This window comes from Saimiri boliviensis, chromosome 8 (assembly GCF_048565385.1).
Source record: "Saimiri boliviensis isolate mSaiBol1 chromosome 8, mSaiBol1.pri, whole genome shotgun sequence".
Classification (NCBI taxonomy): domain Eukaryota; kingdom Metazoa; phylum Chordata; class Mammalia; order Primates; family Cebidae; genus Saimiri; species Saimiri boliviensis.
This window is the reverse complement of record NC_133456.1, coordinates 93,223,789-93,251,412: the sequence shown is the minus strand read 5'-3', so window position 1 is coordinate 93,251,412 and position 27,624 is coordinate 93,223,789. Positions and strand designations below refer to the sequence as shown.

The 27,624-nt window shown below is 37.4% G+C and overlaps 1 protein-coding gene across 10 annotated transcripts in view; it reads left to right on the top strand.

Annotated features, from left to right (window-relative positions):
- CNTN4 (contactin 4) overlaps nt 1-27,624 on the top strand; it is a 979,069-nt gene that overhangs the window by 465,041 nt on the left and 486,404 nt on the right. For all 10 annotated transcript variants that reach the window (XM_074404876.1, XM_074404882.1, XM_074404881.1 and 7 more), the window contains one exon: nt 3,818-3,960. In XM_074404876.1, coding sequence (XP_074260977.1) covers nt 3,906-3,960 — 55 coding nt within the window. In that variant the 5' untranslated portion in view covers nt 3,818-3,905. The remainder of the gene's footprint in view (nt 1-3,817; nt 3,961-27,624) is intronic.

Here is a 27,624-nt window from a genome sequence, read left to right as displayed (position 1 = left end):
GAGCTCAGTGCCTTCCATGCAATCTCACTAATCCTTACCATGAGCTTGGCACGTATGTACGTTGCTGCTATTTCACAGCTGGACCACATAGCTGGAGAATGGGAAGTCCAGGAATAGGACGCAAGTTAGACTCAGCAGACTATGCTTTTCATTATCTGGCACTGCTATAACTTGAACGTTCTCACAGCTTCTTGCCAGTTTGTTTTCCAAGTCACTTGGCTCAGAATGCCCTTCCTTCCTCTTATTTATTCTTTATCAATCAGTTCAAACTGGTGGCCCCTTTGGGGATCTTTCTTGAAACTCCTGCCCTACCCTACTTCCCAGCTCAGTTCAGTGATAATCTTTTGTTTCCTTAAACCTTGTTCTTAATTGACCTACTACATACCTTGCTCCAAATTATAATTACTGGTTTATTAGTACCTCTTGCCAAGTAAAACTGTGAGCTCCTTGAGGACAAGGCCCACACCTCCCTTAACCTCTGCATACCCAACACATAGCACTGTCCCTGCCACATAGTAAACACAATGACTTTTTTTGTTGAGCTGAATTAGTACTATTTGGATACCAGCAAAATTTTAATTCAGCAGAGTGCCCAAAACAGATAAATACATGATGAAGCCCTGGATGTAGATTCTTGGAAACCAGGACTCTTAAGGGAAAACTGATTCATGCTTTTGTTTTCAGCACTTTGTACTGAGGTCTTCAGTATGACTGTCAGTATGAGAATTGTTTGAAGGGTTGAGGGAAGTTTTGTTCTGTGCATGAATGTGAAAAGAAACACCTTGTTCAATTCTTAGTTATTCATCTCCTCCTGGCTCAGTGAGAGAAAGCAACCCAGGCCTGTTTCATTGCGTGACTTCCTTCCCAGGATTTATGAGTCTCATCCTTGGGCAGGATCTCAGAGAGTGCTGAGTACACTACCTTTGCTACGGCCACCTTTGGATAAGGCAGAGAGAACTCGCAGCTGCAGGGGAAATCTATTGCCACCATAACTCTTGGCTCATCCTGCAGCTTTCTTTCTGGCTCTGACAGAAAAATGGAAATTATGAAACTTTGTATCCTGCACCAGAGTACCACATGAGATCCATGAATCTTCTGCTCCCTTCAGAAAACCTGATGCTTTGATTACCACTGCCTACTGACAGATTACTGTCCACGACCCCATTATATCTGATTAGCGAGGGTGAACCTTACCTACCTGAATGTAAATAAATGCCAATAGGTTTCCTGAACTTTTCCATCCTTAAAAATCTATAACCCTTAATAGAACATGTACTGTAAATAGTATCATATAATGAACTAAATCTTTATCATGTAATTGGATACATTTCCTAAGCTAATTTTAATTGCTTCAAGAAACTGCTTAACACTGTAGATCAATCCTGAGGTCTGAGATGACATTTCTCTCACAAAATTAATTATTAATACCCTGATCATTTGCTTAAGACATTAATAGTTTTCATTGATCAGCACATCCTGTTTATCTAAAATGGCCTAATCACCATGCATGTCAGAAGAGTATCTGAACATATCCAATTAGAGATACTGTCGGCTTTCTGCCACATCAGCAGATCAGAAGTTAAGAGTCCCTTTTGTCTTCACAACATATTAAGTCTAGCTTTATCAGAAACTCAGCTATTTAAGGGCACAAAAGAAAGGCAAGTTCTTTAATGATGGTTGTTCATTTTCTATTAGCTTCCTGGTAAACATACAGGCTTTGCAGTGATCACATGGTTTAAATTAACTCTAGGAGCCCATTATTAAGTAGCTTGTGTTGGTCCATGTTTTCATGTAAGCCTGTGCTTGCTCAGTGTTTTTCTTATAAGTGGGAGTAAGATAAGAAACTCCAAGTTATTTTCAGCTTAAAAATATTGGGGCTCCCACAGTGGATACATATATCAGAACATCACTTTGCATACCATAAATACATATATTTATTTGTCAATTTAAAAGTAAAGTAAATGTAATATATTTTTTAAATGAAAGCTAAAATAACCCATTGAGACTACAGTAATATCTGTCAATGTAGGATGCTGTGGCGTTTTCAAAGGAGTTTCATTTATTTAACCAGAAGGTTTCCCTTGAAACAAGATTCTGAGAAAGGTTGGATGAGGTGGACTAGCCAGGACCACATAACAAGTTTCTGCCAGAGTTGTAAATGGAAGGCAGGTCTCCCAGTTCCCTAGATTTCTGGTTTATTTGATTAACTGATGACTGGGTAGCATCCTGCTCATCTTTCAGACCCCAGGGGGAGCTCACCTCCTTTATGAGGATTCCCAAACAAAAAGTTTCCTTGATAACAGCATATCATACTGCAATTGTATGAAATTGTGGATAAGAGCCCTTACTAGAGAAAGAGACTCTAGAGGATAGAGTTGGTGTCTTGTTCCTTTTGGGTGGGTCCAGTGCTTCACCTTGTGTCTGGCAAGCAGAAGATGCTTCGTATATGCATTCACACATGGCAGGCTGGCAGGATAGGTAGAAGAAGAGATGAGTAGATGAAAGTTCTGTTTCACTAACTTCATGTTGCAATCCTTCAGCACCAGAGGGCAATTTGGCTTTACTTGAGTCATGCAGTATTTAATTTTTTTTTACTTTTAAGACACGATCTCCTTCTGTTGCCCAGGTTGCAATGCAGTGGAATGATTATGGGTTATTACAGCCTAGAATTCCTGGGTTGAAGTAATCCTCCTGTCTTAGATGCCTGAGTAACTTGGACTACAGACATGTACCACCATGCCAGGCTGATTTTTAAAATTTTTTTGTAAAGGTGAGGGTCTCGCTATGTTGCCCAGGCTGGTCTTGAACTCCTGGCCTCAAGTAATCCTCCCATCTTGGACTTCCAAAGTTTTGGGATTACAGGTGTGAGCTACCACAACTGACCTTAAACAGTATTTTAAACTAATCTTCAATACCTAAACATTAGGATATTTTCGAAATACAGCAATATTTTCAACTTAACTTTGAAAAGTTGTGGATGCCCCTCCAACCCTGGATCTGTGTTCCACATTACCCATCTGCTTGAGCTAAAGGCACCTGTTCCCTTAAGCAAGGACACGCCTCCATTCCCCAGTATGAGTGTCCCACAGCTTCACTCAGTTATTTGAAAGGCTTTTGGTAAAGGTAATGAGTAGCCTCTCTTTACTGCAGAATTCTCCTAATTCAACATTCCTGGCTAACAGAAGTGTTAGTGTTCCTAATCATGTTCTGGATTTATCCAAATGAACCTAGTAGGCAGCTACTGATAGCTGGTTGGATTTCTCAAACTAGGCACTGGAGCTGCATATTTCTATGAGATGTTAGAAGTGAAGCATGTGGCAAAGGGAAAAACATATTTGAATCAATGGGGTAGTCATAATTTTCCCCCACGATGTAATTCCATTAGTAAAATTGGGAATTTCTACCTGAGGTCCACCATTGTTAACCCTGTCTTGTTCTGTGGCAGTTCTGTATTTGCTTTTTTTTAAAATTTCTAATTGGAAAGTAAGTAAGAATAGAGTCTGAACACAGAGGGACCTTGCAAAACATATTCCATTCCCCTGCCTTCAGGTTGGTTTATGTTTAATCAGAAACGGCACTTCTCTTCACTCAGTAGCCACAGGAACACCTCAGCTGCAATCCCTGCCCGAATATTATTGCAAGAAAAGAATAGGAGGCTTATTTACTTTATATTAATAATTTACATGTTCCTCTCTTCCCCTCCAATGGTACTTTCCCACAAGTGAGTTTTATTTCTATTCAAGTAAAGATAAATTTTGCAGAGACCACAAGGAGAAATACTCCCAAATCTCACTGTAATGTGTCTTCTTTCCTACAGATTAAAGGTTATACAAAACTTAAAAGAAGCAGTGATTCTATTCACTTGTTTTTGGACTTGAAACCCCCTTTGACCTCGGAAACTGAAGATGAGGTTGCCATGGGAACTGCTGCTACTGCAATCATTCATGTTGTGCCTTGCAGGTAGAGTGTCATTTTAAACTTTTTTGATTTAGAAATGCCACTGTATTTCACACTAATTCAAAAGTGGGCCTTCACTTTAGATGGCAATGATGAAATCACAAGAGTGTACACTACTATGACCAGCATTTGCTGACACTGTTGAATATACCTTCCTGATGGTCTTTTAGTGACTCTTTTCATGGTGTTGTATCCAGAGATAGACACTGATGTTTCACCTGTCTATCTGGTCCTTTTAGAGTCGTTTGAGCCATTATTTAGTTTGAAAGTTGTTACTTTTGCTCATCCCAGTGCCCATTTGCACAGAGATACAGGGCAGTAAAACTGATAATATAGTCTGGAGTATTGCCTACTTTCATTTCAGTGGATGGAAGTTTATCTGGATAGCTCTTTCAGTGTCTTTGTTGATATCACTCCATCTTCTGATACTGACTCTCATTTCAATGTACAACAGTTTAGTAGGAACTAGAAAGCAAAAGACAGGAGGTTTTTACCATGTACTCATAGTCAATTACTAGAAAAGGGATTTCAAAAGTTCAAACATGGCTGAGCACAGTGGCTCACACCTATAATCCCAGCACTTTGGGAGGCTGAGGTGGGTGGATCACCCCGGGTCAGGAGTTCAAGACCAGCCTGAGCAACATGGCAAAGCCTAGTCTCTACTAAAAATACAAAATTAGCTGGGTGCTGTGGCACATGCCTGTAATTCCAGCTACTTGGGGAGTTGAGGCAGGAGAACTGCTTCAACCTGGGAGGTGGGGGTTGCAGTGAGCCGAGATCATGCCATTGCACTCCAGCCTGAGCAAGAGAGTGAGACTCGGTTTCGAAAAAAAAGAAGGAAAGAAAAGTTCAAACGTGCTATGTATTGCTTTCTCTGTTTTCTGGAAGATGTGAGTCTAGCAGTTGACATACATAATTCAAGTGCTGAGGCATCAGAAGTCCAGCATGCACTGGGAATTGGGTTCCAGCTTGGCCTGCTGTGCATCGTTCCAGGCCCTTTGAAATGAGTCTAGTTGACTTGTTTTGTTATTCAGAGTGTCAAGTCCAAAAGGGACACCTGAATATATTTGCATTTTTACAGCATGAAGCAAAAATGACTTTTGGATCACCATTACTTTGATTTGTGCATTCACTCAACCTGACTGAGTACCTTGCAACAAGCCAGCCCTCTACTGGGATCTGGGAATATAATCCTGAGCAAAGCAGGCATGCTACCGCTTTTTTATAGTTCTATTAACTGAGTCCTGTGACTGCTGACAACTTGTTATGGTAGATTATTTGCCATTGTTACAAAATCAAAAATAGTAATGGTAGTACTAACATATATGACCACTTATTCTATGCCAGGCACTATGCTAAGCACTTGCTATCCTTTATCTCATTTCTTTCTCCCATGACCCCTAAAAAGTAAGCATTGATTATTTTACTGTATTAACTATGAATGTTAATATCATTACTGAAGCATCAAGAAATTAAGAAACTCCCCCAAATTCACAAAGCCAGTAAGTGGTAGAGCTAAGATTCAATCTCAGGCAGACTATAGTTTTGCCTGTTCATACTGCACAGTCTTTTAGCTGTCTTGCAGATTTGGCAAGTTTATGGTTGCAAATTTAGTTTTGAGAGTTTGGTTTTCATTCTTCTTAAGTTTTTCTAAATGTAAACTCTCATTTACTTATACACCTTTTCATGGTCTGTCTTCATGTTTCAAGCTTCTTGCCTTCAGTGAGTTCACAACATCTTCCCTGCTCCATGATTGTGAACATCTTGGCATCTCTCTTAGTGATATTATTTATCTCCCTCATCTGGTCAGAAACTTCATCTTTTCCCCAGCAGTATGCTCAGGCTCTAAGAACTCAGTTGTTTTTCTCTGGCACCTTGACCCTCCTAAAGGATTCGACTGAGACTCTCGAGTTTTAACTTCTCATAATGACTCTGGTATAAACATACTCTTTAAGCCATAAAGTGGTGAATTGATTTCTCTTATTTGGCTACAGCAATATGTTTATTTAACCCAATGTGCTAAGTAAATATCAAGATAGAAAAGGTTGAAAATCAAGAAAGGCCCTACTCTCTTCAGTAGTGTTTTGAAAAACTTGAGGGAATTCTCACCTAAGGTGTGTGTATAGCTGTGTCTTTTTTATTCACTTAACTTTTTGCAGAGACTCAGTATATTGATTGTTTTTGTGAGACTTTTTTGTGAACCGTTTTACATGGCATTAATATTCCCTTACCATATTCCTCCTTCAGTGTAGGTAAAGTCAAGCTTTAATTAATGTTTTTGTTTTCTTGCTATTTGTCTTGATTTCATTAATTTACATAGCACTCCACTGTCTGAATTTTGATTTTTTAAAACTGCTTTAGGCCAGATTCAGTGGCTCACACCTGTAATCCCAACACTTGGGGAAGCCGAGGTGGGCAGATTATCTGAGGTCGGGAGTTCAAGACCAGCCTGACCAACATAGAGAAACTCCATCTCTACTAAAAATACAAAATTAACCAGGCATGGTAGCACATGCCTGTAATCCCAGCCACTCAGGAGGCTGAGGTAGGAGAATCACTTGTACCGGGAAGCAGAGGTTGCGGTGAGCCAAGATTGCGCCATTGCATTCCAACCTAGGCAACAAAAGCAAAACTCCATTAAAAAAAAAAAAACAAAACCTGCTTTAACTGCTCATTCTTTTCTTTTTGTGTATCAACCATAACTTTTGTATACATCCTTAGTCTGAGATTTCTTGGTGAGTTTTTGGCAAGGAATATGTGTATGCCTGTTATGTTTACCATAATTAGTGAATCTCACATGTCCCTTTTTGTGATCTTTTTTCCCCAAGTAAGACAGGATCCAAATATATAAGCAGGCTAATCCTGCAAGGAATGTATCTGATAAAGTCTGTTAATTTTTTGAGGGCATTTATTCGTAATTTAGAGTACAACAGGAATGTTCTTTTTTGCCAAATGGTAGACTCGGTGTCTGGAAATAATTTTCAAATAAAACAAAACTATTGATGCCAGTAATCTGAAAATTCAGTCACTATGAAAATTGGCTACATTCTTCTTCTTCTTAACCAATTTGAACTCGAGATCATAAAATTCTACTACCCAAAAAAGAAAGGAAACTAACACATGAGTAAAACATTCTTTCAGAAGTAAAAATGTGAAGTGTAACAGGGATTGCTAGTGACTGTGGAAAACTAGAAAAAAAAAAAAATTCCCCACTAAAATAGTAACTTGTGCCCAGCTCTAATCCTCTATCATAGGCCGTCAGTTTTTTGTTTTGTTTTGTTTTGTTTTTGTTTTTTTCGTTTTTTTTTTTTTGTTTTTTTTTTTTTTGTTTTTTTGTTTTTCCTACAATCTCCTAATTCTCTAGGATTTCCATAATGGTAATGAATAGAATTTAAATTAGTTTTGAAAGTAAAAACAAAAGGTCTGTATAAAGCAAACCAAAATGGTCTGCAGGCTAGATGCAGTTCTTAGTCCACCATTTTGAGACACTTTATTTCAAATGTTTGCTTTACAATAAGCTATTGTATTTTAAAAAAATAGGTATGAGAATAATTATAATATTTCTACTATAAAGAAAAATATTTAAGGTGGTAGATATCCCAATTATATTTTGATCTTTTCAAATGATATGGATATGTTAAATTGTCATATGTATCACAAAAATATGTACATCTATTCTATAAAAATAAAAAACAATTAAAAAAAAAAAAAACAAGGCCAGGTGCAGTGGCTCACACCTGTAATCCCAGCACTTTGAGAGGCCAAGGCAGGTAGACCACTTGAGGTACGAATTTAAGACCATTGTGGCCAACATGGTGAAACCCAGTCTCTACTAGAATACAAAACTTAGCTAGGCATGGTAGTGCCCATTTGTAATCCCAGCTACTCAGGAGGGTGAGGCATGAGAATTACTTGAACTTGGGAGGCAGAGGCTGTAGTGAGCTGAGATCATGTTACTACACTTCAGCTTGGGTGACAGAACAAGATTCTGTCACAACAACAAAAAAAAAAAAAAAAAAAAAAAAAGAAAGAAAAGAAAGAAAAAGAAATGGTAACACATATACCACTTAGACCTTAGAGCATTTACACTAATTTTCTTTTGCTGAGAATGCACTTGCCTTAAATGTCCACAGAACCCACTCTGTAACCTTCTTTAAATCTATGCTCAAATGTCACCTAATTGGTGAGGCTTTTCCTGATCACAGTAAAGACATTAAAATAGCAATATTTATTTTGACTAACATCTTCTATACTTTTTAATGCTTGATTTTTCTTCAGAGCTCTTATCAGTATCTGAATAATGATATATTTTGCTTTCTTCTTTTTATATAAAATATCTTTCCCTCCTAGACTGTAAGCCTTATTTGGGTAGATATTTCTATCCTTTTAGTTCACTGCCGTATTCCCAGCATCTGGAAAATGTCTGGCACATAGTACAATTCAATAAATATTTTTCATATAAATGAATTCTACATCCAGGCCAGTCATGAGATAAAGAAACTAGATCTCCAACTTTATATGACATTTATAGCTGTACTATAGGTCCAGGGTGCTTTGTAGTCCCATTGATGCCAGCTCTATGGACTAGCCATCTATGATGATAATCCATAAAAGTTTTTAAAAATTAGATGTAAATATCTAAAGTATTAACATTGGTCTGTGTGCCTTAAAGTCTGTATCTTGGTGCAACACTGCCTAGTCCATTTCCTTTTTTTATTTTATTTTATTTTTATGTATTTTTATTTTTGAGATGGAGTCTTGTTCTGTCTTCCAGGCTGGAGTGCAGTGGCGCAATCTCAGCTCATTGCAACCTCCACCTCCCAGGTTCAAGCAATTCTACTGCCTCAGCATCTCGAGGAGCTGGAATTACGGTGCCTACCACCATGCCCAGCAAATTTTTGTATTTTTAGTAGAGACGGGGTTTCGCCATGTAGTTCAAGCTGGTCTGGAACTCCTGACCTCAAATGATACACCTGCCTCAGCCTCTCAAAGTGCTTATAGGTATGAGCCAACACGCCGGGTACTGCCTGGCCTATTTCTGACTTTATAGCTGGGGTGGAATTATTCCTCTTTTGTATTTTTCTGCCTCAAGTCTTTATCTGAGTCACAAGCAAGGAAAACTATGGAAAGTTAAACTCATTCTTAGGGGCGGCCCTCAGCTAAGGGGGCTTGAGAATCAGTAGATAAATACCTCCTATCCTTTGGGAAGTCAATTCTTAGGCACATTTAACATCATTTCTTAGGGGTTCATGGCCGGATTGAGTCTCAGTTTCCCATGATATCTCCTTCTACTTTTTCCTTCTTTACTTCTGCTTCTTGGGATCACATCCTAAATAAACGAAGCTGCTCAGAAGTCCTGCCTCTACTTTTAGAGGAGTCCAAACCAATTAGTAGCAGAGAGGTATCCAGTGATTAGAAAGAAACCAGGTCATGTTAGCAATTAGAAAGAAACCAGGCAGGATAAACAGAGATGATTGGAGAGCTGACTGTGTATGTATTAATAGATCTATATATGTATGTTTATGCATGTGTTTGCATAATATATGCTCGTAAACAACTGTGTAGTTATATCTGCAAATATGTTCCTGGTTCTGCAATTAGAGAGTTTTACTCTTTTTAGTATTTACTTGTTTTATTATTAGCCAGATGTTGAGCAAGTCATTTTACCTAAGATTCAGCTTATACTTCTGTATAATGAGAGGGTCAGACAGATGGTTTTAGAGTCCTATTCAATTCCAATAATTTACATTTATATCTGTACACATGATTTGAGAGGAAGATATGTATGCCAATAAGGTTAGAGCTCAGCCTGGAATTCTATTCAACTGATATGAAGTTTCACATAGGTCATATGCTTTACCATGTGCTACTGATTCTGTTCACATTGGCAGCGTTTGAAAGAAAGAAGAAAATGGCTGCTCCATATGTTTATGTGCAGCAAGAGGAGTGAAGACATTTAAAAACTCTCTGTGAATGAGTGCAGAATTTATGCTTGATGCATTCTCAGTTGATCTTGGTTTAGAGGAGGCTAAATTTATTCCCATCTCTGTGGTGCAGTTTATCAACTTCAGCAATTATCTCTTTTTGAGAAAGTGCATCCTCTCCAAATGCAAGCATTTGTTGATTTGCTCACAGAATCTATGCCAGTATTTTATCTGCATCTGAGGGGTAAGTAGTGTAGAAATGTCCTGTATAATTCACGGGAGATATATTCTGAGATGGGTGAGCGTTCAACAAAACGTGGAGCAAGGAAGAGCCCTGGATTGAATAGTCAATCACAGGATGTATCTTGAATCTATGATAGATTTTAAAAAATACAAACCTGTAATCAGAACACATAGAATGAATGCTCATTGGTCTTTAGAAGGCATTTGAGGCTCAGAAACTCTCATCACTAAGACTGAAGTAGGCTGTCTAAAGTTTTGGCTTATTCTAGGTCTGAGAGCACAAATATACAAAAGAGGAGTTCTCAGTATTTGTTAATGTTGTTGATAGAACCCAATGAGCACAATTTTTCCACTTAGAATATTTCAGTAAAACTTAATGACCAACCCTCAAGCATCCTTCCTTTTATCCCCACCAGGATGGAGAGCACACAGAAGTTCGTTTCAAGGCTTGACCTCACTGCACAGGCAGGAGTAATATTTCAATTCCCAAGATTCTAACATTTCCCCCAGAATAAACACAGGCAACATTCAAATAATTCACAGTTCTACACAGGTATTAAACCTAGTACTGCTCCTGTTCTTGTAAAAGTAACAAATATTCAGTTAAGACCAAAAGACAGCCAAGAGTTAGTTTTCATTTAGTTGCTTCAAAACGTAGTTCTGTAGTGACCTCTTATTTTGTTTCTCTTTCTAAGAAAATGACTTGCCAGTGTATTTACAGTCATGCTGACTGAAGCCAAAGCATGGATTTCCTGTTTGCTCTGTGCTGTCTCATAAATGGCCATAAAATGAAACCCATGTGGTAGAAAGATTTAGCCAAGAAGACAGCTAATAACTAGATTAAAAAGAGTGGCTCCATTGATGAAAATTAAGGGAAAAAAATAGGGGAAGTATACCCAAAAAATGATAAATAGCAAATGCAAAACTTCTTTTCAACATCTATTCAAGTATTTAAGTCCTTTTCACAGTAGGAAAATGTTAATCAGTAATGAAGATGTTGAGATAAATAGAGGAACTGGCAGTGATTTTATATCCCCATAGGCATGGACGTATAGTAGCAAGCACACAACCCAAAAGTTATTAGAAATACTCAATTTAAGACCTTTCCTGAAGCAAAATTGTTAATGGGTCCATTAGATATGCTCAGCCATGCTGAATGTCTTAACTATAAATAAAGCTCCCTTACTGAATAGAGTCTAGGACATACTGTATCTAGAAAAAAAAAATGGAAGAACTCTTTTGAATGAAACAAATTAGTAAGAGAGGAGAAAAACAGACAAGTGAAAATCCAAATATGTATACCTGATATCAACCTGTGTGATCATTCTCTGTTTAAATGTGGGATCAGTGATGCTGCCTCAATGCTTGAGGATGACAGAAGCAGGAGTAGTTTGTGGCAGATGGTGCCATGCCAGAAACACCAGCTGGAGACACTGCAGAGCTGGCAGTTGAGAACATGGACTCTGAAATTACATAGATAGGTCTGCCACTTATGAATTGTGTGATAAATGTACATCATCTCACCAGGTTCATGGGTTTCTGTCTTTTTTAATCTGTAAAATGGGCAAAATAAGTTTATTTACTTCTTTAGGCTATCTGTGAGGATTGAGAACATGTATATACTCTTTGCCCTTGGTGCAGCATCTGATACTTAGCAAACCCACTGATTAATAAGCAATTTTTAAATTATACTTTAATTTCTGGGGTATATGTGCAGATCTTGCAGGATTGTTACATAGGTATACACTTGCCATGGTGGTTTGCTGCCTTCATGCCCCTGTCCCCTACATTACGTATTTCTCCCAGTGTTATCCCTCTCCCATATCCCCACTCCCTGCTATCCCTCCCCTATCCCCCCACTCCCCATTGTGTGATTAGAGACACCCATTTGGGGGCCTAGCAGTGGTAGAGAGCTGGGGAGGTATCTATAATGGTACTCCAAGAAATTTATTAAGTTGTAAGAGGATAGGGGTCCAAATCGAATAGGACCCAGTGATTCAAAATGATGATTTTTAAAAATGCATTTTAAAACAACAACAACTAACATAAAAAAAAGGCACATAAAAGTCCCTAATAAAAGTTACTGTACTAAAATATGCTGCAGCACAGACTCCCTTTTGTACCATGTTTTTCCATTCCTCTCCACATGCAAACTCCCCTTGCTGATTTTAATCAGGTATTTCACCTGAAGGAAGCAACTTTGTTGGATCATGTGGCACCACCTAATAATGACCTTAATTCATTTAGCCCTTGTGAGTCTATAAAATATTTGCTGAACAGTCTATTTAAGAAGTGTGTTAGGAATTAGAGACAACTGCAATAATAACGGTAAGAGTAAAAAGTTATTGGGCATTTATATGCCAGATACAGCACCTCAGTTTTGTATGCACTGTCACATTTAAACTCAAAACAACCCTCTGGGAAAGGTATTATCTTCAGTTCATAGGTAAGGGGTTACATGACCTGCCTACGAAACCAGAAGTTGTAGAAGTCCAAGGCAGCATTTAAATTTAGGTCTGCCCAGATCCAAACCCTCGGCTTTCAACTATGATGCTATGATGGTCTGTTGAAATTGAGTACCTGTCTTTATAAAGCTTACCATCTGTAAAATACTCTGCACCAGCGGTTACCAAAATTTTGTTCATGAAGCAACAGCATCATTGTCACCTGGCAACCTATTAGAAATGAGGATTCTTTGGCTCTGGCCCAGACTTAAGGAATTAGAATTTCTGCAGGTAAGGTTGTCCAAGTTTTAACAAGCCCTCCAGGGATTCTGGTTCTCAATCTTACCAGCCTGGGTTTTTATTTCTATGAAGACACAAGGAAAGAGGGGAAGTATTTCTCAGCAACAGACGAGTGGACTTCTATAATCCACTAGTCTGACCTCAGAGTCCTTAGTGTATAAGGGGATTCTGATGCTCAGGAAAGGTCGAGAACCACATTAAGCACTTTTGAAAGACAAGTAAGGCAGAAATTGTCAGTATCCCATTTTTACATATGAGAATCTGAGAGCAGAGTAACATGCTCAAGGTTATATGGCTAACATAAAGAGCAAAGCTGGACTCTAGATGTATAAGTCAAGGTTGACAAAAAGGTTAAAGTAAATACTGTTTTAACTTATCCTCTTTAAGTACCTTTGTAGAAGAGAGAATGTTACAGTCTTGTATTTAGCAAAAACAGTGAAGACCAGAGTGTTTTTCTTTTGTAAAGCTTGTTCCAGAGACAAAGGCCACATAGTGTATGATTGCATTTATGGACTCTCCAGACTAGACAAAGCCATAGGGACAGAAAGTAGATTAGTATTTGCCCAGAACAAGGAATAAGAAAAGATAAGTTACGACTGCTATTGGATATGTGATTTCTTTTTAGGCTGATGAAAATATTTTGAAATTAGAAAGTGGTGATGGTTGCTCAACCTTGTTGAGTATACTAAAAATTACTTAGCTGTGCATTTTAAAATGTTGAATGTATGATGTGTGAATTACATCTCCATAAAAATAATTAAATCTGGCCAGATGCAGTGACTCACGCCTATAATCCCAGCACTTTTGTGAGGACGAGGTGGGGAGATCACCTGAGGTCAGGAGTTTGAGACCAGCCTGACCAACATGGTGAAAACCTGTCTCTCCTAAAAATACAAAAATTAGCCAGATATGTGGTGGGTGCCTGTCATCCTAACTACTGGAGAGGCTGAGACAGGAGAATCACTTCAACCCGGGAGGCAGAGGTTGCAGTGAGTGAAGATTGCGCCACTGCACTCCAGCCTGAGTGACAGAGTGAGACTGTAGAAAAAAATAATAAAGCTTCTGAGGAAAATAAAAGTACTACTGTCTCCTGAGAGACACTATCTGCTGTCAGGAAGTTAGAGTTGCTCAGATCCAAATTCCCTGATACATGATAAACAGAATTACAGAATTACAGTTCTATCCAAGTTCTCTTATTTTACAGACAAGTACACTGATTTGTCCAAAGTCCCACAGATAATTAGTGGCATAATCAGATGGCAAATTTCCCAAACTGTAATCCCAATCTGTCTTCCCTTCCTCTGTTATGGAGCTTCCCAGTTGTGTGTTTTGTAGTCATGGAAAGAGGCAGAGGGGGTGGGGGCCAGGGAGGGGGAGGCATGGTCACTGGTGTCTTACCACCGCCCCACTGCCACAACCATGTGCAACTTCTTTAATTAGAGAAAAGGCATAAAGCACAAACCTTCTTCAGAGAGTGAACTCTCTCGTATTAATTCACCTGAGGTGTGATATTGGATTCCACTGATTGCAGGGAAACTTGAGACTTCTGGAGGGAGGAGGAGGCCAGCCTCTGTGCTGTGAGTGATCTTGAAGATGCAGGACAGGCGCTCACATCACCTATTTTCAATTTTGTCCTAGATTAGCATCCCTAGGAAGCAGGCGATCTTTTCATTTCCTGCCAAACCTCCTGGTGGCCAAAATTAAAAATCCATATTGAATCTGTAATTAAACTTCCCCCTAACTGAGGGTTATGTTCCAGACTGATGCTATAAAAAGAGTTCTGATACAAAAAAAAAAAAAAAAAAAAAAGGCAGTTTGATGGAGAAAGAATATCTGAAGAAAGAATGATGTCAAATAGATTTAAAACATATGAATGCAGCAATGTATATGTTGCTTGAGCTACTTAAGTAAAAAGAAACAAAAATCAATCTAAACTCCCAAACTATCAGTCTAAACTATATTGTTTCCACATGTGTGATATCTATACCAGAAATAAAGTAACACAACTAGAAATGCATTCCTTTTGTTGGAGTGGCGACAAACGTCAAAACAAGCATCTTGGGATAAACTTGAGCTAGAGAAGGAAGTTTTCTCTACTCTTTTCTAAGCAGTTTTGAAGATCTGGCCATGGTTGACATCACTCATTGCAGCAAATATGTTACTTCAAGAGTGAGCATTTCACAGATTGTCAAAGTTGTGTTCTCATCCCACCCAGCCTATCTTGGGGGAGGATGAAAAAACTGAAGAGCAAAAAGATTAATTCATTTGTCCAAGTTCATGTGGCTAACTGCTTTCAGATACTGGGAAAGTTTGATTTACTTGAATCAAAATTATAAGAATGTTTTCCTGAATTGTACTTGATAATTGTTTTTGAGTTATGTCATAACATGTTTAAACTCTATGTAAATGAATGTGAATTTTATTAAGAGTGTTTTAGTATTTGATTGACTTTGTCAAAAGCTTTCAGATAGTGGTTTTGGGAACTTGGTGAATGCCCATGTAGTTATTTGATACGGTGGCAAATAATATTTGTAGAATATAGAACTTTAACTCTAGAATGTCTAATTCCTTAGAAAATATTTACACATTATTCATTAATTCATTTATCAAATAAAATAACTGTTCATTTATTTGAGAATGATTTGTTAAATACCTTCGATATTATTGAATACTGATAGATGTTAGATGTATCAAGATATCTGTGATTTAGGCCATGACCTTAAGGAGTTTATAACCTTGTGAGTTGATACAGTGTGTTTCAAACTCTGTTCTGCCAGATTTAAGTGAGAAATCCAGGCAAAACACAATGTTTCTGTCAATGAACCATATTGCTATGATATTAGAAGCTACTGCCTTGGTACATCCCGCAGTGGATAAGAACATTGTCCTGGGGCTGAGAAAAATCTGGGTTCAAAACCTACCTCTAATTATAGTTATTAAATGTATGAGCTTGAGGAAATTGCTTAATTCTCTGAGAAAACATGTAAAATAGCTCAGTAGCTTGCCTTAAAGTCAGCACTTAATAATGTCGATTGCAATCATTTATTAATAACAAGGGCATGGCCTTCTCTCTTTATCACTGAGCTCCAGTGCAAGTAAAACACTTCCATCTACTTTACCTTCAATGGGCTCTAAATTGCATAGTAGGAATAAAGAAAAAAGGAAAATAGAAGTAGGAGGGAAAAAAGGAGTAGGAGGGAAAGAGAGAATTGCCATAAGCACTGTACCTTCTGGCCTGTCATTCTTCCAGGTATCTATTCTCCCAAGTAGGAAGGTTGAAAGTGAGCGTGTGTACTTTTGTTGTGAAGTTGACTAAGAAGGGAACAGGTTGGCTGGGTGCGGTGGCTTGTGCCAGTAATCCCAGCACTTTGGGAGTCTGAGGCAGGTGGATTGCCTGAGGTTAGGGGTTTGGGACCAGCCTGACTAACATGGCAAAACCCCATCTCTACTTAAAAATACAAAAATTAGTCAGGCATGATGGCAGACACCTGTAGTCCCAGCTACTTGGGAGGCTCAGGCAAGAGAATCACTTGAACCAGGAGGTAGAGATTGCAGTGAGCCAAGATCATGCCACTACACTCCAGCCTGGGTGACAAGAGCAAAACTTCATCTAAAAAAAAAGAAGGGAGCAGGTCACAGTTTCTCTCACTATCAAATAAGCATTTGCATTTAAAGGGAAGGAGGAGGAAAACAAGACTGATGCCTGTTTTATTTATATTATTCTCAGGGTAAAACTGTATCTTGTTCCCTACAGCAGTAGGTAGGTAGGGAGGGAGGGAGGGAGGGAGGGAGGTAGAATAGAAAGAAAAGAAAGAAGGGAGGAAGGAAGGCAGGGAGGGAGGGAGGGAGGGACTATAAGAACTTTTTTCTGTATTTTTACCAAGTCTGTTGGGCAATCTGTTGATAATTGAATTAGATAATTTTAGAAATAGAGGAAAATGCTACATCACTCACCTAATATTTTGTCATTAACTATGAATAATTACTATTTTACCTGATGTTTTCACATCAAAACATGATTTAAGTCCTAGGCAAAATTTTCACTACTGGTGATGGTAATGATAATAATAAAAAACAAAAGTAATTACTGTCCTCCTTCCTCTCTGTTAAATGCTTTAAATACATTATATAGTTTATACTGAGCTCAGAGAAGCCCTAATATGGCTAATATTGGTACCTCTGTACCTCTGTATTATAGATGGGGCAAGGAAATTGGGTAAAGTAAGTGACTGAAGGTCACATAAGCATGGCCTCCCCAGAACCAGATACTTCTCACCTCCTTTGTCCTAGTCAACATCAGCTTCATACCCTAATATGCTCCTTCCAGTGCAACACTCTCCTCTTTATAGTCCCTGTGCAGAAGCTCAAACCATTCGTCCCCTGTCCCAGTGCCTCTTAAGTTTAGTCCTTCAACATCTTCCTCCCCAGTTACTGATTTGCTGTATGACTATGGAGAAAACTGGATTAAACTGTGTAGATGTCACTTCCCATTGCTTCATTTCTGTAACTGCAACCACAGTACGGTGATTTCTGCTTTCCCTGCAAGAAGACAACTGTCCTCCAACATCCAATGTTTTATCTCTGGATTGTTACCTCATTTACTCTGCAGCCCCTACAGTAGCAATCATTATGTCTCCTTCTGACCTACTTAGCTGTGTTCTTTCTCCCTTCCTCCTTTTCTCCTTTGATTTCTCAGTGTAATTATATCTGAGCTTATACAAACTTAAAGCTAATGAAATTCTCTTTAAACATGCCTTCAAACCCAAACTGTTCATTTCCCTCTGAGTTAAAATGAGTAGAGTTTTGATGTATTTGTTTTAAATATACCAGTCTAATATATCCATATATTGCATATATTCCATATACATTATCTTCTGTACTTCTTTAAAGGAAAATGTGAAATTCTCTAACAAAGTCTTGCCTGTAGAAACAAATATGACATCCCACTCTCAGAGGAATTGGGATAATTCAAACAGCAAATCAAACCAAATTAAAATCACATCTTTTCTGAGCAAAAGAGTAAATAATAAAAATGCAGCAGTATTATTTGTCAGGGTCAATAGTATTTGTTGGAACCTGATGTGATATTCTCTGTAGAATTTTATTGAGAAGTTATGAACTACTGATAAAATAGGCAAATATTATTTGCACACAAATTATCCTTGCAAAATAAAAATTTTCAAGTGAAAATAAATTATTCCTTATCCTCTTTTTTTTTTTCTTCAGAGGGGTTCTTGGACACCCTCTTTGGGAATGTTCTTTTCTCCAGTGTTGTGATATTTACACAAAAACTTTGGTTTTAATGTAATATTTATCTAACTAGATAGACAGACTTGAAGGTGATGCTCCAGATTTCTTGTACCTCCCTTATGATTTCAACTATGTGCCCAATTCAGTTGAATTTAAGAGGATTATCAATTGCATTTCACAATTGTTTATGGATTTCATATTATTTAAACTTGCTCTCCAGTTCAGTAAATAAATTTAAGAAAAAGTTAATCATATACATGTTTTGTTCAGTTATTAGAAATCACTTTTGAGTGTTCATCTTTTTTTTTTTTTTTTTTTCTTGGTACAATTGTAGTAGAAACCCAGGGAGTCTAGAACTGTATTTGCTACCTTCTGGTTTTGTGACTTTGATAAAATCACTCTGCCTCTCAGAATTTCAGACTCCGCACAAATAAATAATGAGATGGAACACAAGTGAGTTTTCTAGGTCAGGGTTTCCCCAAATTTTAACATTTTCTATTTTGGTCCAATCTGTACAGTCTCTGTATTATTATTCACTTCAATTTTTTATTAACTCTATGTTGTTGTTGTTGTTGTTTTACTTGAAGGAACTTTATCACAGCAGTATCACTTGTTATAAGTAAAAAGTAGCTGTAAAAATGAAGACTACAGAAACAAATGTATTAAAGCCTGGCATGTCCTCAGAAGACTCTGCTCCTGAGCCTTGATATTTCACCACAAATATAAGACTGTCAAATGTTAGAGAGGTTTTAAAGACATGCTGGCACCAAATGAGACTTTATTTTTAGTTTAATCAGAAGAACTCAACGAGAATTAAGTGAAAGAGGAGTGACTTACTTTTGAGTGAGACAGTATTATTTAATGCTTGATCCCTGTACAGTCTAAAAATGATCTCCCATGCCAGTGTTGTACATCTTGCATTTTTGGAAATGCTAACGTAAAGAGGAGGCATCTTCCAGCTCAAAAAAAAAAAAAAAATGTATGTTGTAATGCCTCAATGTAATATATCAAATATATTCTGGCAGCAGTGATTCAGATGAGTCATTTCTGTGTCTGACCATTTTTTCTTTCTGCATTTTTCATATATGTAAATATTTGTTGTGTATTTGATCTCACGTACTAGGTAAAAGTTGACGTAGGTCAGTTTGGAGCTAAGACATAATACTGCTGCCTTTTTTATTTTTAATGATGTTGAAAATCTTTCTACGTAGTAAAACTGTAGCTCATTTTACTCCTTACCTCTTCCCATCCAGAATATCATGCAATGAGTGACATAATGGGGCCAGATAAACCCCTGAACTGGAGCCCTAGAACAATGATGGCCTGGCATTTAAAGTTATTGTGACTGGAGATCCTTTAAGCACCACCATAGTATTTTCACAGAGTGCTGAGTAGTTGCAGCATTAGTAGTGAGAGATTTGACACAGAAACCATTCTTAAGTCTTAGGGAGCCCAGTTGGCTCTTAAAAACACAACTTGGAATTTCTTCAGTTTCAGTGCCTTATTTTTACCTTTCCTTGAAGTGCCTTTTTGTTCACTGATGTGTTAAAGTGCAATCTTGTTTCTGTTTTTAGCCATCCATTGCTATTACCATAATAAGCCTAGTGTTTCAAACATGTGTGTCTTAGAGTATAATTCTTCTTTACTCAAGACTACTCAAGGCATTCCTTCCCTCCCACAAAGATAATATCTGAATTATGCAGGCATGGGAAGAATGTGAGGGTCATTCTCAAGTTTTTTCCCCTTCATAAAATAAAAATAAACATTTATGATCTCATATAAACTCTTTAGGTCGGGAATTTGGGAGCAGTAGTTCCAGTTCAGGAAGTTACAGTCCAATATCAACTTGGGCTGCAGTTTCTGAAGGCTTGACTGGGGCTAGAGCACCCAATTTCAAGTTGGCTCAGTCACATACATGGCTGGCAGGTTCATGCCAGGTATTGATGGGAGGCCTCTCTTCCGTACCGCATGGAGCTCCCTGTGGCTGCTTGAGTGTCCTCGTGACATGGACTGTGGCTTACCCCAACAAATGATCCAGAGAGAAAGCAAGAGGAAGCCACAGTAGCTTGTTAAAGAAGTCACAGTTGTCATTTCCACAACATTCAATTTATTATAAGCAAGTCAGTGCATTCTGCCCCACACTCAAGGGAAGGGAAATTAAGTTCCATCTTTTAGAAGGGGGAGTGTTAAACAGCATTGGGACATAATTTCAAACCACCACAATCTATTCCTCTCCTTTACTTTCATGCTGGAACAAACTGCTTTCAGTTCTTACCAACATAACACAATACGATTCTGTCTGGTCTTCCCTCATCTTCACAGCTCTTCCACTCTTTCGCATTTCTAATCCATTCTCCATGGAGCATTCCAAGTGATCATTTTAAACCACAAATCTATCATATCATCACTTGTCTTCTTTTTTTGTTGTTTCATTTTCAGGCAGGGTCTTGCTCTGCCACCCAGGCTGGAGTACAGTGGTGTGATCTTGGCTCACTGCAACCTCCACCTCCTGGGTTCAAGTAATTCTCATGCCTCAGGCTTCCCAGTTGGGATTATAGGCACATGCCGTCACATTCAGGTAATTTTTATATTTTTAGTAGATAGGGAGTTTCACCTTGTTGGCCAGACTGCTCTCAAACTCCTATCCTCAAGTGATCTGCCTGCCTCGCACTTTTCTACTTAACTTGAGTGGCTTACTATTACACATAGAATAAAATGTAGAGACCATTTCAAGACATGTAATGTCTTACATGAGTTGGTTCCTGCTGACTTCTCTAACCTCATCTCATACAACTCCCTCTGAGCTCACTAGACATTCTAATCTTCTTTTCCAGTACTAAGTCATGTCAACCACTTCCTAACTCAGGACCTTCATATCTGCTATTTACTCTCTTTTGAATTGTCTTTCCCCTTCCTCCTTCCCTGTCTGCCTGGCTTTATCCTGTAGATTTCTGCTTAAATACCTCTCCAGCAGAAAAACATTTCCTGATAAAACTAAGATAGCACTGTATCATTTGTTTTCTCTTTTCTTTTTTTAAAAAAAAGCTGTATTAAAGTATAACTGACATGCAATAAACTATACAAATTAAGGTGTACACTGATAAATTTAGTTATAGGTGTATAATTGTGAAATCATCAATATTCAAATAATGAATGCATCACTTCAGAAGGTTCCTTCCTGGAGGATCATTGTTATTTTCCAAGTTGAAAACAGTGCCTAGACCATCACAATATGTCTTACAATTTATAGTTACTTTCACTTCAGTTTGTAGTAACTCACTTGAGCATCTCACGCTCTAGACTGGAGCTCCATTTGAAGAGAAAATGTGTCTGTAGATTTCATTGCTACATCTCCATGATCACATTGCCTAGATGTTGAATAAATTTTTGAATATATGACTAATTATTGGTATTATAAGCTGACAAAGACCTGTAAAGAAATACATGTCAGGTGCTTAGATACTTTTGGGGCATTTCGTCCTTTGAAGAACAAGTAGGTTTGTGATTTTTTAAAAAGTAGCCTTCTGAAACTAAGCAAAAAAAAAAAAAAAAAAAAAAAAAAAAAAAAAAAAAGAAGAAGAAAAAAAAATGAGGTGAAATTTGGAAGGCCTAAACAGAAAAATGAGGTCCCAATTTGACTTTCATGTAAGGTAGGTAAAGAAAAGTGAGTGTTGGATGCCAGATGCAGTAATTTCTTCTTTATTTCAGTAGAGACTAAGAACCAATCATCAAAAGGTTTTTTTTTGTTTGTTTGTTTGATTTTTTGTTTTTTCAGATAGCATCTCATTCTGTGAGACCAGGCTATACTAACGGTAGTAAAATCATAGGTCACTGAAACCTCAAACTCCTGGCTCAAGGGATCCCCCTGTGTCAGCCATCCAAGTAGCTGGGACTACAGGTGTATCCCAACACACCTGGCTAGTTTTTCAATTTTTTTTGTACAGACAGGGTTACACTTTGTTGCCCAGGCTGATCTCAAACTCCTGGCCTCAAGCAATCCTCCCTCCCTGGCCTCTGAAAGTGTTGGAATTATAGGGATGAGCCACTCTGCCCAGACTTCATTAAAGGTTTTTAGCTTGGCTCTGACTTTTTATTGTCTTGACTTTGCCTCAGGACAGTTAAAGTGGGACTGATAAATAAGAAAACATATGAATACCTTAGAGACCTGTATTTTACCTATCTGCATGATTTATATCATTGCAAATAAGAAAAGTTAGGAAAAGACAAATATAATTATAAGTGATTAAAAGTGTTTAACATCTCTAAAACTAAAGAGAGGGCTGGTGATATGATTTGGTTCTGTGTCCTCACCCAAATCTCATCTTGTAGCTCCTGTAATTCTCACGTGTTGTGGGAGGGATGCAGTGGGAGAGACTGAATCATGGGGGTAAGTCTTTCCATGCAGTTCTCATGAGAGTGAATGGGTCTCATGAGATCTGATGGTTTTAACAATGGGACTTTATCTGCACAAGCTCTTTTTATGTCTGCTGCCATCCATGTAAGACGTGACTTTGCTCCTCCTTTTTTTTTCACCATGATTGTGAGGCCTTCTCAAACATGTGGAACTTTAAGTCCATTAAACCTCTCTCTTTTGTAAATTTTCCAGTCTTAGGTATATCTTTATCAGCAGTCTGAAAAACTAATAATACGGTTAGTTTAACCACTCTGTGGAGTGGTCTATTCATGGATTGGTAGCAAATAAACCATTTATAATTTAAAGTTTTTACAGCCTTAGAAATGCTCACACAGATGTTAGGAAATACATTTGACATACAACAAAATGGAATCTTTGTGCACATTTATTTTTGTATTATATTGTACCAAGGGGTTGTAATCAGATGAAGAGAAAAGTAGTGTCAGAATGGGAAGTCTGAATTGGAATTGGATATGTTTAAGCAGATTTCTTTATCAGGCCTACCTGATTTAAGCCTATGTAATACCATTTACCTTTCCATGAACTTACATGTTGGATTTTCCCAACCAATTTTAATACACACAGATAGGAAGAACAGATATTGGTCTTCACATTTTCTGAATGTATGGAAACATCTATTTTATGTAACAAGCCCAATTTGATACCATATTATAGCCCAAATCAATATCATTTTTATGTTTTGGTGGTTGTTGAATAATAGCAAAGAGGATTATGGCTAATAATTAAATGTCAGGATAATGAAATGCCACATGTATTCAAATATTTAACTCCAATAATTAACATTTGTTCATTCAGCACCTACTAAATGAATCTACCTCTGTTAATCTTCGCAATTATCACGTAGGTAGATACATTGAGATTATCCCTGCTTAGCAGATGAGAAAACGGTATAATTTTCCGATGGTAATGCCACTTACCAGTAGCAGAGATGCAACTAAAACTTGGGTTTGTAGCCTCTAAAATGATCAGGTAGTAGTTACTGATTTCTAAGTTCATGTAATGACAAATTTTTGTTTGATCTTGGAATCAGGACTGAATATTTTTGATAGAAAGGAATAGTTCATATTTTGGATGGGCAGATAAAGGCCCTATGAGAATGTTACTGCCACAGCTTGTACCTAAACATGTTGAAAATATTTTAGGGAAGAGAATGTATATGTTGTTGGATATGTATTATCTGCTTCTGAATTGAATCATTAAATCCAATTTTGCCTTATGGCTACAAGCATCTGATAAAAAACTTACCATTTGTTAGAAAGAAGGGAGGTGGAGCCTCTGTCATCATTACCATCACCATCTGAAATCATCAAATACATCCCATTTCCTGTGATGTCCCAGTTAGTTCCAAATAGTTATAGTTACAGAAAGTCATATATGTCAATAAATATTGCAGCCTTGTAATAATTAAATTATTTTAAATAAACAGGTGTTTTCAGACAGTCTCATTATTTATGTATTCCAAATATATAGTACCTTGAAGACCTTGACTTACTTGAGAACAGCATGCAAATTTGGCTGCCTGAAAATCTGTTGGCATATATTCAAGATACATTTTACAAACAGGAGATTATTTTGGGAGCATATTTCATCACTTTGCTTACATAGTTTTTGGCTCTTAGTCTGGCATTTTATTGGAGAGCTATATTTTCTTGAAGTAATGTTGAACACAGTTTTGGAGAAAAAAAAATTTTTGACAGTTTGAAATGTTACTGATTATCTTGAGACCAGTTCTGTACACAGGTACATATTTATCCATTGATTCTATGAAAACATAAAAATTCTTTCTATTTAGTGAATAATTTGCTACAGGATTATTTGTCCTGGAGTATCTTATTAACCAGATATAATAAAATGGATCTTGAAGAGTTCTTTCATATTAGATCAGGAGAAGTGTGTACGTGTATTCGTGTATGTGTGTGTGTGTGTGTGTGTGTGTGTATGTGTGTCTGTACCTCCCATAACTGTCATGTGTATATGTTTGCATTTAGAATAGTTTTTTCTTGTTCATTTAAAAAAATAATTGATACATTTTGCATTATTGTTTGCCTCTGATCCCAATCTGTTAGTTGAAACAAATGAGATTGAACCATAATTAGAAAAGTCATCACCTTTTAAAAGAAGTAACATTTATTACATTAGTCACAGTTCCATTTCATACTGGGTATGTGATCAGGCTTGAAACAGGTGAAATATAGAAATATAGAACTCCAGATGTCACCCAAGCTGTATGTAATGGGAATAGTACATCCCTTGATAGTGACACTATTCTGTTTGAATGTCTTAAGATTCCATTGGCATGCTTTTATTAGCTCCTTCAAAATATTGGTAAATATTACATAATTAATTGACTCAGTATTTCTGATGTGTTCTTTCTGTTAATGCCAAATGCCAATACATTTCATGGTAAAATAATTTGATGTTGGCATTTTAAAGATGATGTTATCCTTAGTTTTCATGCCAGTTAGATACTATCTGAGTCTGCATGTGTATTCATAGACTTCAGGAAAAATTCCACAATGTCACACATCATGGCCTTGAGAATATAATTTATTGGGAAATTTACATATGTCAAGATTTAACAAAGAGAAGAGAAGCCAGGGGTCCTGTAATATTCCACATCCCACCTAAAGGTGTGGCAGGGCCTGGCTGCCTTGATCCTGCAGTGTGGCTCTGTATTCCTGGCAAGGATCCATTCTCTCCAGTAGCCTACCTTGTTAGTGAAGGATAAGTGGACCCTTTGGCTCCGGGCTCCCAGAGACCGAGACACTGTGGGATGTTAAAGTATCCATTTTGTGGAGGTGGAAGCCCCTGGTTGCATGATAAGCTGTGCTTGGGTGTAGCCCCTCCTACTGAGAGAAGGTAGGATATCCCTGGCTGTAGTTGTCTTATTGTCTAAGGTTCAGAGTAAATTTCCGACATGATTTTCAGTCAGTCCTGCTCATTTAAACTTACAACAGTAGATCTGCATGATCCCCAAGCAGGCAGGTATAACATTTTCTCGAAGTTGGCTACCTGTTAGACAGTCTCATCATTTAGTAGAAACTTCACTGTAATTGGGATGAGGATTATTTATCATCATCTGTCATACGTGGGTGGCACTGCATTAGTACTAGATAAAACAAATGAGACAGTCATGGTTTTTCTCTTCTAAGAGTTTATTATATGACATCATTCTCAAAGTATAAACTTTGTGAATAGCACCATAGTATGTGCCTTTGCATGAAGGCTTAATTAAAAGCAATAAACAAATACATGTGCTCTAACATTAAACTTACTGATAATATTTTTAAGAATCCTGCAGTTTGATCATAGATAGGAATAAATGTTAAACAGATCCTTAACCCATCTTGATTTGCGTATTTATTTGAAGACAAGCAGGTAAGAGAAGCATATTGAATTATAGCTAATTCTTATAAACACTGGTTTACATACAAATTAATTTACTAAATGAATTATAGTCTGTACATTAAACATATTTATTTGATTTTAACACACTGGTAAAATGGACATTCGTTGTCATCCAAATTCTTTCTGTGTTTTCATTTATATAAAGATGATAATGTTGACAATAATCTGAAGTCTAGTAAAAGAAACAGCAATCATGTGTTGAATATTTATTTTGGTGGTAGTAAGGAACCAATCTATATATATTTATACATCTGTAACTTTACACATATGCATACATATATAATACATAATATATATGCACATTTTTATATGTTTTTTTCATTTAATCTGAACACCATCCCTTGGGGATTACTTATTTTTATGCGGGCTTCTCAGATAAATGGAGAATTAAGGAAGTTCAATCATTTGTCCCTGGTCACTCTGCTAGTAGAAGCAAAATTTGAATCTAGGCAGTTTGACTCTAAAGGTCCATGCTCTTTATCACTCTTCAATACTGCAGATGTTGTAAATTATAAGGCCATCTTGTCCATGTCATTTTAATACAATAAATGCTATGTGCTGAGTGGTTTTTAAAGATTACATTTTGAATCTGCAGTAAACTGGCTACTTATCTGATTGTAAACCACATCTTTTTCGGTATTATGTTTAGGACACAGTTAAATGTTAAGTAAAATCATACCTGGTCTTTTTTTTTTTTTTTTTTTTTTTTTTTTTTTTTTTTTTTTTTAATTTGAGTTTCTCTGGTTTCTGCACATAGCCCATATAAACTCAGTTTAATAAAAGTTAATAAAAATGCTAAAGTATTCTGTCTTGGCATAAGGCTCTTGAGTCATAATTTTGATGAACTTCAGCATAGAGCTCTAGCAACATGATGCATCTGGTAACTAACACAGCTGTTCCCCAGGAAAGGTGGAAAATTGAGAATCATCAGCCTGAAGGCATGCATAAAAGAAGGCACCTGAGAAGTGGTGCTGTGCACCTACGAACAGCCCAGTCAGAGGAGTACAGACTTCAACTGAGCCATACCCCATTGTAGGGATGCACACACATCAAGGGAGCATAAATGAGAAAATTGGACTTTCTCAAACGTGAGCTGTTGGATAATGACCTGACAGCATTCTCACTAGTCCCATAAAACAGACTATGTTTGTTCCCGTCTAATCTTATGACTTGAATGCAGAAGGAGAGTACTTCTGAAAGTAAACACACTTGAACAACCTGTAAGTAGGAGAAAGAAAGTACTGCATTACAAATGTCAGGTTTTTTCCCTTCTTTTTCTTTACCTAAGAACTTTTTTGCATCTATCAGTTTCTAACCAGACAGCTGCTGAAATTTTTATTCATGTTTCGGTTTTCTCAAGAATTGAGTTTTGTAATTCTCTTTTACAGGCTTCCCTTACCAGGCTATTTTGAGGTTGCAACATACTCTGAATTCAGCAGGTGCTTTAAACCCGGCAGCATCTTATTGCCTCTCTTTCGACTTCCTTTAGTGACCCCCAGTATCAAACATGATTGCTCCTCCAATTTTAATTTTTACTTGCTGTGGTACTGAACAACCTTGTTAGTCCTATCACTGAGCCCAGTTGGCAATGTTAGGAGGTCTGAGTAGTTCCACGCTTCGTAAATTGCAGTGGTATTAGCAAGTACAATTGCATACTCTCAAT